General features: G+C 30.5%; 1 protein-coding gene across 8 annotated transcripts in view; it reads left to right on the top strand.

Moving 5' to 3' along the window:
• LOC114332991 (multiple C2 and transmembrane domain-containing protein) overlaps positions 1-13,299 on the top strand; it is a 309,140-nt gene that overhangs the window by 282,977 nt on the left and 12,864 nt on the right. For all 8 annotated transcript variants that reach the window (XM_050647930.1, XM_050647932.1, XM_050647933.1 and 5 more), the window contains 3 exons: positions 4,060-4,342; positions 7,984-8,310; positions 9,312-9,519. In XM_050647930.1, coding sequence (XP_050503887.1) covers positions 4,060-4,342; positions 7,984-8,310; positions 9,312-9,519 — 818 coding nt within the window. The remainder of the gene's footprint in view (positions 1-4,059; positions 4,343-7,983; positions 8,311-9,311; positions 9,520-13,299) is intronic.

Here is a 13,299-nt window from a genome sequence, read left to right as displayed (position 1 = left end):
ATCGATTACATTTATTGTGAATTTCTAGTACCGGTCATAGGCGTCCGTTTTGGGTAGAGCAACGGTTATTTTATGACATAACTTTTATGTCTTTAACTTTTAAGCAGTTTTGACATTTGATTATTAAATAAGGAGGTATGCTAGTACTAAAAGGTACTCTTGCTTTAAGTCGGTAGAACACACCGTTTTCTAGAAAAATCGATTTGAAAATTTTTTGTTTTTTAAATTTCCAAAAAAAAATAAAAAAAAAACACCATTTAGGAGAACAAAAATTGGTACGTTTATTTATATTCTAGAGACCAATAGATTTCATTAATTGAGAATTTCTAGTACCGGTCATATGCGTCCGTTTTGGGTAGGTCAAAGGTTATTTTATCGCATTCGGTTAACTTTTTTGTCTTTAATTTTTAAGAATTTTTGACTTTAGATTATTAAATTGTGAGGTATTCTAGTACTAAAAATACTCTTGCTATAATTTGGTAAAATACACCGTTTTTTAAATATTTTCAATTTTTTTTAAATTCAAAAAAAGAAAAATTTTCAAATCGATTTTTCTAGAAAACGGTGTGTCCTACAGACTTAAATCAAGAGTACCTACCTTTTAGTACTAGAATATCTCACAATATAATAATCCAGTATCAAACTTAAAAGTTAAAGACAAAAAAGTTATGCGATAAAATACCCGCTACCCTACCCAAAACGGACGCCTATGACCGGTACTAGAAATTCACAATGGATGAAATCGATTTATTTCTGGAAGATAAATACGTGTACCAATTTTTGTTTTTCTAAATAGAGCGTTTTGGAGGTACATATTTAAGAAAAACTAATTAAAATACGCCATCTTCAAAGAGCTCTAGATCTCTTAGGAAGCATTTTCGGACTGGATGAATTGGGTTAAAATGTCTTCAAATTATATGAGAAATCTCCTGTCTTCGTTTGTCGGTAGAGTTTCTGGACACCCTGTATACACTATTTTTCTATACCAGAAGTTCGTTTCACCTTGTAAACAATAAGTTCTTCTTGCTATACTCTTTTTCTTTATTTATTCGTTACAGAGTTAATCTTGGACGTTACAGAACGACCCATAAAGATTTGATGCGTCTTGATAAATCATAAAGTTGGAATCTTTTTTGACAGATTAAACAACGTTAATGGAAAATTCGGTTACATTATGGGTGAACTGAATTTTACGGCAAAAGTTAAGGAGTAATAAAAAAGGATCTTATAAAGCAGTGCAGTTTATAGACCTGGATCCCGCGTACCAAAAAAAAAGTTGATTAATAGCAAGCTGGAAATTTGTTAATAGCTTAACGGTGTCTAGTCGGACAAACTTTGACGTACGGGAACACTGGAACAGGGGAAGTTTTAATTGTGGATCAGTTTAAAAATTTGGAACGTGAGATTACGAAAACGTCCCATGTATTTTGTCCGACAGAACATCCAATTGATTTGTTACCCTTTCATTAAACTCTCATGCAAAAACCAGACTGCTATTACTAACCAACATGATTCCTGTCATTTGACATGTTCTTTGTGTTCCACTCATTAAAATGCCTAGTTGGTGATAAACACCAGTCTGATTTTTGCATGAGAGTTCAAGGAAATGGTAACAGATCAATTGGAAATTCTGTCCGACAAAATACATGGAACGTTTTCGTAGTCTGACATTCCAAGTTTTTGACCTGTTCCACAATTAAAACTTTCCCTGTTCCAGTGTTCCCATACACCAAAATTTGTCCAACTAGACACCGTTAAGTTACTAACAAATTTTCAGCTTGCTATTATGTAATCAACTTTTTTTGATACACGGGATACAGGTCTATTACGTTTTTATTTGAAATACTTACATTTCGCGATACTAAAAAATTTCTTAAATTAGTCCGTTCTTTAACGTTAAAATATTGCAAAACCTCTAAATTTTAAAGAACCGCTTGGATTGACATGAAATTTGGCATACAAATAGCTAATAAGTCAAAGAAAAAAAGTGATATTGTGCCGATATGTGCTTTTGCCCTGTGAGTGATTTTCACCACCTCTTGAGGGTGAAAAAATATTCGTCCAAAGAAAGTCAGGAAATGGATAAACTGGCTAATTTTAAGTAACTTTTCTTCTATAGAGTTTTTTCACTAAGTCAATACTTTTCGAGTTATTTGACAGTGAATATGTTCATTTTTTCAACAAAATAACCACGCTTTTAGACGGTTTTTCATAAATAACTCAAATAGTAAGTATTTTGTCGAATAAACATTTTTAGCAAAAATATAGCCTGTAAAAAATTTAAAAAAATGATCAGAGTGATAGCTAATGAAAAATAGGTTCATATTCGTCAAATTCCAAATGAAATACTTTAACATGAAATACCCAAAAATTAAGCACATTTCGGGGAAAATTCATTAAAACTTATTTAAAGTGTTTAAAAAAAGCTTCATTTTGTTTTATAAAAAAAATTTCTAACATCAAAATTAAACAAGCTACGCTCAAAATAAAGTTAGTCCCTTTTGGTTTTGGAAAAAACATCGAGAAAATCACCCCCTAATTAGTATCTTAAATGAACTTAATCGTTACGACTTCACAAGTTTCTTGACTCGTGTATATATTGTTTATATGATCTGTAAGTTCCCTCGGTTCAAAGTCCTTATTATTGAAAGGTCTGTAGTTAAAAGGGGTTGAACGAGTCACTGATCACGATTGTATGCAAATTTAAAAACACCAAATCTTAATCAATTTTTGTCTAACAGAAAAACCAAAAAAATACATGATATTCAGAAAAGCATATCTGACTTTTTTTGTTTTTCCAGATTTTTGGTAGCTCTAATAATTTTTAAGTTATTTTGAAAAAAAGCATATTTTTAAAAATTTAAATTTTTAAAAATTTTAATTTGACACCAAATTGTTTCAAAATAAGCACTTTGACTCGATCAAACTTACAGATCATATAAACACAACATAAGTAAAATAGTTTGTGGAGCGGTAATGATTAATTTTATTTAAGTTGATAATTAGGGGGTGGTCTTCCCGATTTTTTTTGCAAAAACAAAAGGGACCAAGTTTTTTTTTGAGCGTAACTTGCTTAAATTTAATGCTAGGAACTTTTTGGAAAAACAGAAATAAAGGTTTTTTTAAACACTTTAAAAAAGTTATAATAAGTTTTCCCCAAAAAGTGCTTAATTTTTTGGATATTTCACGTCGAATTATTCTATTTGAAATTTGGTGAATATGAATACATTTTTCATTGGCTATAACTCTGGTTCTACGAGATCCAGAGAAATAACGCGTACACCATTTTTTTACTTTTTTATGTGCTATATTTTGGCTAAGAACGTTTTTTTCGACAAAATACTTACTTTTTGAGTTATTTGCGAAAAACCGTCCAAAAATGTGGTTATTTTGTTGAAAAATGAACATATTCACTCGCAAATAACTCGAAAAGTGTTGACTTGGCGAAAAAGCTCTATAGAACAAAAGTTACTTAAAATTAGTCAGTTTACTCATTTCCGGACTTATTTTGGACATATTTTTTCACCCCCAAGAGGGGGTGAAAGTCACCCCCAGGGCAAAAGCACACATCGGCACAATATCACTTTTTTTCTTTGACATGTAAGCTATACGTATGCCAAATTTCATGTCAAACCAAGCGGTTCTTTAAAATTTAGAGCAAAAACCGTGAAAGAATGGACTAAATGGGTGTTATATTTTATTAAGATTAGATGGTTAATTAAAATAATCTGATAAATATAGTATTTTGAGGGTACCTACCATGGTCTTTAAATGTTTTTCAGAAAAAGACACATGTAGCATAAATAGTTATTTTCGTAACTGGTGTGGAAAGCGATATTTTCACGCACGAGACTGCCATTGGCCCATAAAAAGTCAATGTTTTTAATCAGTTTTCTGCTAATAACTCAAAAATTATTCATTTATCAAAACAACTGCACTTAAAAAAAATTGTGTCTCCAAAACCTATTTCTTGTAAGCCAGCTGCTTCTTTAATTATTCCTGTATATACGAGGCCCTGATAATATTATATACATATTAATAATAAACACTTATTTTCAGGTAAAATCGCAATTCCCCTTCTACGAATACGAAATGGGGAAAAAAGGTGGTTCGCTCTAAAAGATAAAAAACTACGAACGAGGGCGAAAGGAAATGGGCCACAAATTCTTCTGGAAATGATAATTCAGTGGAATCCGATTAGAGCATGTATAAGAACTTTAAATCCAAGGGAGGAAAAATACATGCAGACTGAAGTAAAATTCAAGCGGCAAGTTTTTGTGAAAAATGTTCTAAGGCTTAAGGTATTTGTGATGTATTTCTTAGAATTCGGCAAGCTTTTCCAGTAAGTAATAAGATCCTTCTTACTAGTATTTCCCTACAAATTAACAAATTTTTTCTAAGGTTAAAAAAAAGGAGGGTGTAATTTCCTCACCAAAATAATCTTTTGCCTGAGTTTATAAGGGTATGTCATAATCCCAAAATGGTTATTTCAGTTATTTCAGGTAGTTTTTACTAAAAGGCATTCAATTGAATTATTGATCTACTATTAAATTACAGTAGGTACCTATAGTTATAATAATTAATTAATTAATTATAGTATTTTATTTTTAGTCACAATTAGAATTTTGACAAAAATGGCATGTTTAATAGAAAGTGATCAATTCAAAATTAAAATAATTTGATCAATTTTCAAAATATCACAAGTTTAATCCGTTTAGTTAGTCGATCTTCGTAAATAATGACACATAGTGTCCGTGGCTAAGCGGAGAAGGCGAATGAATTCCAATACCAACCGCTCTTATCAGCGCTGGTTCGAGTCCCAATAGAAACTTTCTTTTTTGTTTTTTTTAATACATTTTATGATTGTAAGTATATTTATTATATAATTGTATTTTCAGAAAATACGTATTTAGTTAAAAAAATTTTCGACAATTAATGTTCAGACATCATTTGTGGCTTGTTTAATGTGTTTGTGTGTGTTTTATTCTTTTATTATTTTAATTTTTGGCACTGTTCTAATAAAAATGTTTGAGAAGTAGTAAGTATAAATTAGTTTAATATTTAAACAAAATATAAATAAAAAGTATATTAATTTCGTTTAAATCATATAATAGAAGTATAACTTCTTACGTGCGTACAAAGTACACACACATTCTTTTTTACTATTGGTGCAACTTTTACAATATCTAGAAGTAGCCGACAACATAATCATGAACCAGATTGTCAGAAGTTAGATCGAAAAATTGTTTCTAACTATTGTAAACGTAAAGCAGAAGAGAATTGAAAAACCAGCAAAAATTATACGCCATGCACTTGCAGCTAATTTGTCTGAAACAATTACTAAGATTGTTGTCAATTACATAAGAAAAAATATATAATTATCGACGAAAAATGATGCCTGGTCGACTTCCTTCCAATATTGATGAGGTTCAAGAACTTGTGACGGGGTGTGCTGAAAAAACAAACAAGAGGGAAAATTTTCTCTTTATAAACTTTTTTCTCTTTATAACAAATTAAGGCTTTTAGCCACATTGAATTTTATTATATGGATGGCACATTGCAATTATTCATTATTCATGGGCTAATTAATGAGCATTATATTTATTTATTATACTGTTTACTGCCAAACAAAAAAAAACAGAAATTTACAACAATATTTTTTATTTGTTAAAATCAGAAATTTTTAAAGCTCTCAAAATTGAGTTTAATGTTAGTAAAATTTTTGAAGATTTTGAAAAGGAATGCAATCATTGAAATGTGTCCGAACACTAAAATACATGGTTGTAAATTTCACCTACACTAAGCTTGGTATAGAAATATCTTGGTCTCTTGATTTAATATCAGAATATAAAAATTATTCTGAAAGAGGCAAGTGGCTCAAACATACTTTTGGCCTTACATATAAAACCAGAAGACGTATCAGATTGTTTTGTGTTTGATTTAATGTCATGCAAACCAGGAAATGAAATTTAAGATAGATATGTTAATTATTTAGTTGAAACTTATATAGACGAAAATGCCATATTCTCCCCATATTTGTGGACAGAGGCAAATTCTTCTGTTATTCTTATTACGAATGCTTGCGAATCTTTTCATTCGCATTTTAATTTATCGTTTTGTAATACGCATCCATCCATATATATTTTCTTTAAAAAAATTAAAGAATTTCAGGTAGATACGTATGTTAAAATTTAAAGTTTGCATATTGCAAAACCTATCAAAGATAAACAAGTTAAACTGAAATTGAAAAATGTAGTAAATTTATGAATAAGATATTAGTCTAATCAAATGACTAGAATGGATTTTGTAAAGTGTCTGTCTTATTATAGTAAATATTAAATAATAATTTATACGTCTTGCATATTATCTATATTAAGTATAAACTATTATTATAATGTAAGGAAATTAATGTTTTATATTCGGATTTCGGATGCTTTCATAATAGACATTCTTAAATAAATCTATATTTTTATTTTATTACCTGAGTGAGTTGGTGAGGAAAATACCTACCGGATTAATAGGAACCTTTAGCTTTGGTGAGGAAAATACCTGTCGGATTATATGTTTTTACTGGTTGGTCAGGAATTTACCTCCGCCCAAAAAAATGTCTGTAATACACCTTTCACTTGCTAAGGAACGTGTTTATAAAGCAACAAGATTCGTTCGCGCTGTAAGAGATATTTCTCTCCAAACAGTTACAGATCCTCCATTGAATAAAGTTGTTGCAGCCTTTGTAACATACCGACAAAACATATTTCTATTTTAATACTATTAATGGAATTCGGAGCCAAATACCCTCATTGACTGCCCTACAATAATGCTCTGCTATGAACGCGTGAGAGAGGACACATAAGATTATAGCAAAATTTCTATTTACCGTAACTGCAATGAATTTTATGTCATTGGAAAGGTAATTTTGCATTATTTCAAAATATGTTAAAATATATAGGGAGTATCTAAAAAAATTAAGATTTTTTATTCATTTCCGGTTCAACCGGAAGCCATATTTTTGGTAAAATTTATTGTGATAATAGATAATAAAGATATATGTCTGCAAAATTTCAAATTTTAGTTTCTATTAAGAAGGAAGTTACGGGCACTCGAATATTTTTTTATAAAAAATTCATAACTCCCCTCCTATGGGGAGTTAAGATATATGACTAATGTCGTTCAATTTACTGACAGGATATCAAAAATATGTCAAAAAATAAAAAAATTCCTTGGAGCCATTTTTCAGAAAATCTAGTTCAAATTTATGTCAAAATTTGACCTCTTAAATTTAGGCAACCTGTAACTTTTTCTGAAAAACGATAACATCGTTGTTATAGCCCTATCTTTAGGCTATATAACGACTTTTTCAAATTAAACTTATCTTAAACAAGTTTTTAGATAGATAGGGAAATGTGTCGGGTGGGCGGTCGGCCATGTTGGCCGCCATTTTGAATTTGGAAATGTCAAATTACGTATTTTTATTTACCTATCGATGAGCTTACTTTGAGTTGAATTTCATTCATTTCGGTCAAAATTTGCAAAAATGGGCCCTAAATAACCCCCCTATTTCGGCCCCCCTTTGAGAGGTTTTTTTAAAAGCTTAGTTTCTCGACAAAATTCTCTTAAACTTACTCATACCGAATTTCATCAAAATCGGCCCAGTAGTTTTTGCTGGGCGGTGGCGACATACGTACGTACGTACATACGTACGTACGTACGTACATACATACTTCCGACATGTTTTTTTTATTTGCTTTTTAGACTCAGGGGGACTCAAAACGTCGAAAAAAAGTGAAATCTGAAAAAATTTTTTTGCACGATCCTATAACTTTATCTATTATACTCATACTACGTATGTAGTACGATAAAGTAATATCTATTATACTCATACTACGTATGTAGTACGATAAAGTAAAAAGACTAAAAAATACTACAATTCCCTATTCCTTTAGTTACTTATAAATGTGTAGTAAATATTATTTAATCTTTCAGAAATTGTTTTGAATGGGAATCAAAACTGCAAAGCTTTGCGGCCTTAGTAGTTTGGGTTACACTTTGCTACTATTTCCAGCCATGGATGTTCCCGATATTAGTTCTCTTGGTGTTTTTAAAACAGTATATAGTAAGATCTTTATCAGGACCTTTACAAGTTCCATGGGATGAATCGCAGGATTCAGACGGAGAAGACGACGATGAGGAAGACAAAGAGAAAGAAGAAAAGAAAAGTCTGAAAGAACGTTTGCAAGCGATTCAAGAAGTAACGCAGGGTGTTCAGAATGCGATAGGACGGATTGCATCGTTGTTGGAAGGTATTAAAAAGTAAGTTAATAATTATGTTATACTTTAAAAAAAATCACATTAATAAATAAAAAGTTACATAGAGTGCATATTCTATCCATTTTTGGACAGAGTCTGGACTGCCCATACCTTCTTCAATTGTTTTCCTCCAATGATGCTTACCCATCTTATTCTAAAATATTGCTTATTTTCATTTATAATTTAAACAAATTTTAAACTGAAATTCTAAGATTAAACAAATCATCTGGGAGTTTTTAAAAAGAACTAATAGGAAAATTTAACTTGCAATTATTGTTTGTTTTATGTTTATACTTATGTAATATTATCTCACCGTGAAATTTTATTAAGTAAATTTTACAGGGAGGTAATAAGAATAAAATTGTATAAAAATTTATATTGAAAAAATTGAAAAATAAATAAAAAAAAGATGTATACAAAAAATTTAAAAATAAAACAAAAAAAAAAAAAAAATAACAGAAAATATTAAAAAACAAAAAAGAAACCAAAACAAAAAAGGAAAAATTTAATCAAATTAAAAAAATATAAAATAAAAAAATAAATTATAAAATAAAAAAGAGGAGAAGATTAAAAACACAAAGAAGGACTAAACCTCCGAGGTGTCGAACCGGGTTGAAGCCTTAGCGCTGTTTAAAAAAAACATATATTTATTAATATTTAGTATTAGTATTTAGTATTAGCATTTAGTTTTTTTGTCAATTTCATTATTTGTAAATTAATTTAAGTTGGTTAGGGCCATGAATGATGGATATACCTGCCGGTCAATTTAATTTTTCCAACTCCTTTTTTGTATTTTTTTGCTTTTTATTGATTTCAGTATCTACCTATGTATGGTATTTGCGTGCATAAGTATTATGTGCGCACATGTACGTAGTTTTATTATATTTGGAATATTGTACCAAACAGTAATTTATTATCTATCGTGGCTGAATGGATCAAGCAATCCAAAGCTAATAAGGAAAAAAATTATAATTTATATAGAATAACTTTTTTTTCGTTTTCAGTATGTTCAACTTCACAGTTCCTTATTTATCTTGCATCGCCATATTCCTGCTGGCTGTAGCAACTGTAGTCTTATACATCTTACCAATTAGGTACTTACTAATGTTGTGGGGTGTTAACAAGTTCTTTAGAAGGATATTGAGACCTCATTCAGTGCCCAATAATGAAATTCTCGACCTTTTGTCGAGGATTCCAGACGATGAGATGTTGGTGAGTGTTTTTAAATATTTAAAATAACCACAAATATGTTCAGAGCTAAAATAAGGCATTTTGTAATAAACATGTATTTTGTATTCGAGAGAAATTTTAAATAAAATTTTTGTTTACAAATTTTATTAATACATAAGAGATTTTGCGTTGCAATGGAAGAAGTCGTATTTAATAAAAACAATAAAAATAACATAATAATATCCTTTTGGTCATTGAAAAATTGGGGAAATACCAATTTTTAAAGGTTTTAAGGATGTTTTCGAGTCTTTGCAGGAATAATAATATTATTTGAAATCGATATAACCGGAATCAATGCGTCTTAAATTCATATTAAAAAAATATGAAAAAAGAATAGTTTCAACGCCCAAAGAAGCAACTACTACAATCCATACAACTAATATTCCAATGCTTATTCGGGGTTTTTACTGGATTTACTTAATATTTTTACCTTTCTACATCATTAAATAGCGTGTTTTCAAAAATTTTATAAAATGAGACTATGTACCTATTTCTTATATTTACCTAATGAGGCTATAGTCTGTTTTTAAACCAAGAGGAGTAATTCAAATTTCCCGCACCGTAAAGTTTGTTTGTAATTGGTCCAACCTCAAGCAAGTTTACTCCACTGTTATCAAATTTTGACACTAATGAAATTTATAAAATCTTGACACTATTGGCATTTCATAGGTTAATTAAGTTATATCAGCGATTTTTTTTGTATTTTTTGCGTTATTGCTTTAATGTTTAGATTTTTAGTTTTTATATAAAAAATAAAAAAAAACATTTGTTTTTAGAACTCTATAGCAACGTATTAGTATAATATAATATTTATGGATTACCATCAAAGGCCGATATGATCATCCAAAAAATAAGATGTATTTGGTGTTATTTCTAGTGACTTTCTTGGGTGTGTATCTGTCTTTTTAGTTTACTCCTCTTGGTTTAAAAATAAAGCTTAGATATTTCAGAGATTTCTTGAAATGTGCAAAAAAACTGGTTTTCAAGTGGTTTTTTAATGTTGTGCCATATTTTTTTTAATTTTTGAATGGCAAAAATTGAGTAAATACAGTAAAAACCCCAAATATCCATTGAAAATCTGATTTTTCGAATAAACCATAGTTATATTGTCTTTATTTTTTATAGCCGAAACTATTCCCTTTCATATTTTTTTAATATGAATTGGAAATGCATTGACAAAAATATTACCAGCTCCCCAAAAACTCCCAAAAATCCTCAAAAACCTTTTTGGGGTTTTTATGGGGGTTTAAAGGTGTTACTTACATTTTTGTATGTCCTAAAGAACTCAGTTACTTCAAATTATATAACCTACAAAAACCTTGATTTAATATAAGTATTTGAAATCTTTAAACTAGGAAAAATCCTCAAAAACCCCTAAAAATCCAGTTGTTCCGGTTTCGAAGGGGCGCTACAAAAAAATTTGAAAAAAATCAGAAATATATTTTTTGATAAAAACACAAAGTAGAAAAATTGACCTGCAGCTATCTACAAAAAAAAAGTTGTACTCTTTTTTCGAAACTCAAGAAAATGCATTTTTAGGTGAGGTACACTCAACCTACGGGTATTTAAAAAATTAGCAAGTTTTGTAAAATCCTCAATTATCGTGTAAATTTTTAAAAATTTAAAATTCATTGCAATCCACCGAAAAAAAAAATAAAAACGAAAAAATTGCGATGAGTTTTATTTGTTAAACACATAAAACGTAAAAATATTAAGAAATTGATTCATATTGTATCTATTCTCCGACTCCCCCAAAATTCTCCAAAACTACCAAAAACAGTTTTTCGGGTTTTTGAAGGCAGCCATTATTGAAAAATCTGGAAAAATCAAAAATATATTTTTTGATACTTACTTATTTTCCGTGACCGGAACACTAACAATTTTAAATTCTGTATTTCCAATGGTTGACCACATAGATGGCCCTGTCATTTGCTATAATTAAGTCTTCTTCTGTGCAGGTCTCTCTCATCTCTGTGCATGATAGCAGATGCCGGCTGGTCTGAACCGCGCCACAATTGCAGGTATCGTCCTCCTGGTATCCCCATTTTTTCAGGTTACTAGCAAAACGTGAAACGCCGGTTCTTAGTCTGTTTAGCGCTTTCCAAGTCGGATACGGTAAATTGTGTCCAGCAGCCATTTCCTCTGACGGAGGAAAATGTGTCGCGGTAGCTGACGCTTGCCATAGGTGTATTCGGCGCGTCTCTGGCGCTTCGGGGATGAATCTTGATGTTCTCAGGAAGCTTTTCCGAGATCTTAGTCTGCGTTGCTGAGTTTGGCGGTCATATAAGGGGTGTCTTCGGTCCGTCTCCTGCTTTTTTCGTTCTACTTCTGACGTGACCTTCCTCCTGATAGGTGGTGGAGCAATCCCAGCTATGGGGTATACCTCTTCGTTAGGTGTCGGTTTCAGGCAACCCGATATTATACAAACCGTTTCATTTAGAGCCACGTCGACGATATTTGAGTGAGCAGAGTTTGCCCATACTGGTGCTCCAAACTCCGCGGCCGAAAAACATAATGCTAAGGCAAAAGTGCGGAGAGTGTGTGGTTGTGCTCCCCATTTTGTATTAGTTAGCTTGCAGATGATATTATTTCTGGCACTTACTTTCTTATTGACATCTTGACAGTGGTATCGGTAAGACAGAGTTCTATCCAGATGGACGCCAAGGTATTTTGGCGTCTCGTTGTGTTCCAGCATCTGATCACGCCATTCCACCTCCAGCGGCCTTCGGGCATGCATATTTTTTGATAACATACCTATACAAAATTAAAATAAACCTGCAGCCATGTACAAGAAAAAAATTATACGCTTTTCTCGAAACGAAAATAAATGCACTTAGATAGAAGATAATGGATAGACAAGTTTTATAAAAGCTTCAACTTTTTTGAAATTTTTAATTTGTTTGTAACCCACCGAAAGAAAATAAAAACGAAAAAATTACGAATCGTATTTTTAAATCACATGGAATGTAACAAAAATAAAAAAATTCTGGGAGTGAAGGCATTTTGCCTATCTTACCGAAAAAATCAGCAAACGTAAGCTTAAAAAATTGATGGCATGTATAATGTTTGACTCAAATTTAGCATTCGAAGTGAAGGTGATTAAAATAATTACACGAAGAAAAAATTTTCCTGTAGCTGGCCTTAGGTATACCATCACAAAATCATCACAATCACAAACAATTTTATAAAGGATTTTTCAATAAAAAATTTTTATTAAAAAAATCTATTTTTTCTACAACCGTGTTAAAAATTTAGCACTTAAAGCAAGTTAAATTTTTTTAGCACTCCATACGAGCGTTAAAAATGCTACTTTAAGGCACTAGTGCTTTAAAATATTTTTAAGGCACTGCAGTTCGTATTGACCGTATAGACAATTTTGATGTAATGTCAAACAAATATAAAAATGGAATGTCAGTCAGGTTCAAGTAAAAGTTTTTGTAGATATTGTCCTGTAATTACGTTTGTAGAAAAAATATTGTATGATATGCGTGTTAAAAAGTACATTTTTAAGGCACTCATGTGAATTGCAGAACTCGCTATCGCTCATTCTGCAAACTTTCACATGCGTGCCTTAAACGTGTACTTTTAACACTTATATCATAAATAACTATTTTTGTCATTTATTTATTGAAAACCACATACTTATAATTTTTTAATAAAAGTTTATTAATTTTTTGTACGTAAAAATGTTATTTTTGTCACAATAAAATGTGATAGGTAGTTTCTTAACATATTTGTGGTGTTTCTTCGGTTGCAATTAAT

The sequence above is a fragment of the Diabrotica virgifera genome, chromosome 4 (genome assembly GCF_917563875.1).
Source record: "Diabrotica virgifera virgifera chromosome 4, PGI_DIABVI_V3a".
Lineage (NCBI taxonomy): Eukaryota > Metazoa > Arthropoda > Insecta > Coleoptera > Chrysomelidae > Diabrotica > Diabrotica virgifera.
Note: the sequence above shows the minus strand (reverse complement) of the source record. Positions and strands in the feature narration are given on the sequence as shown.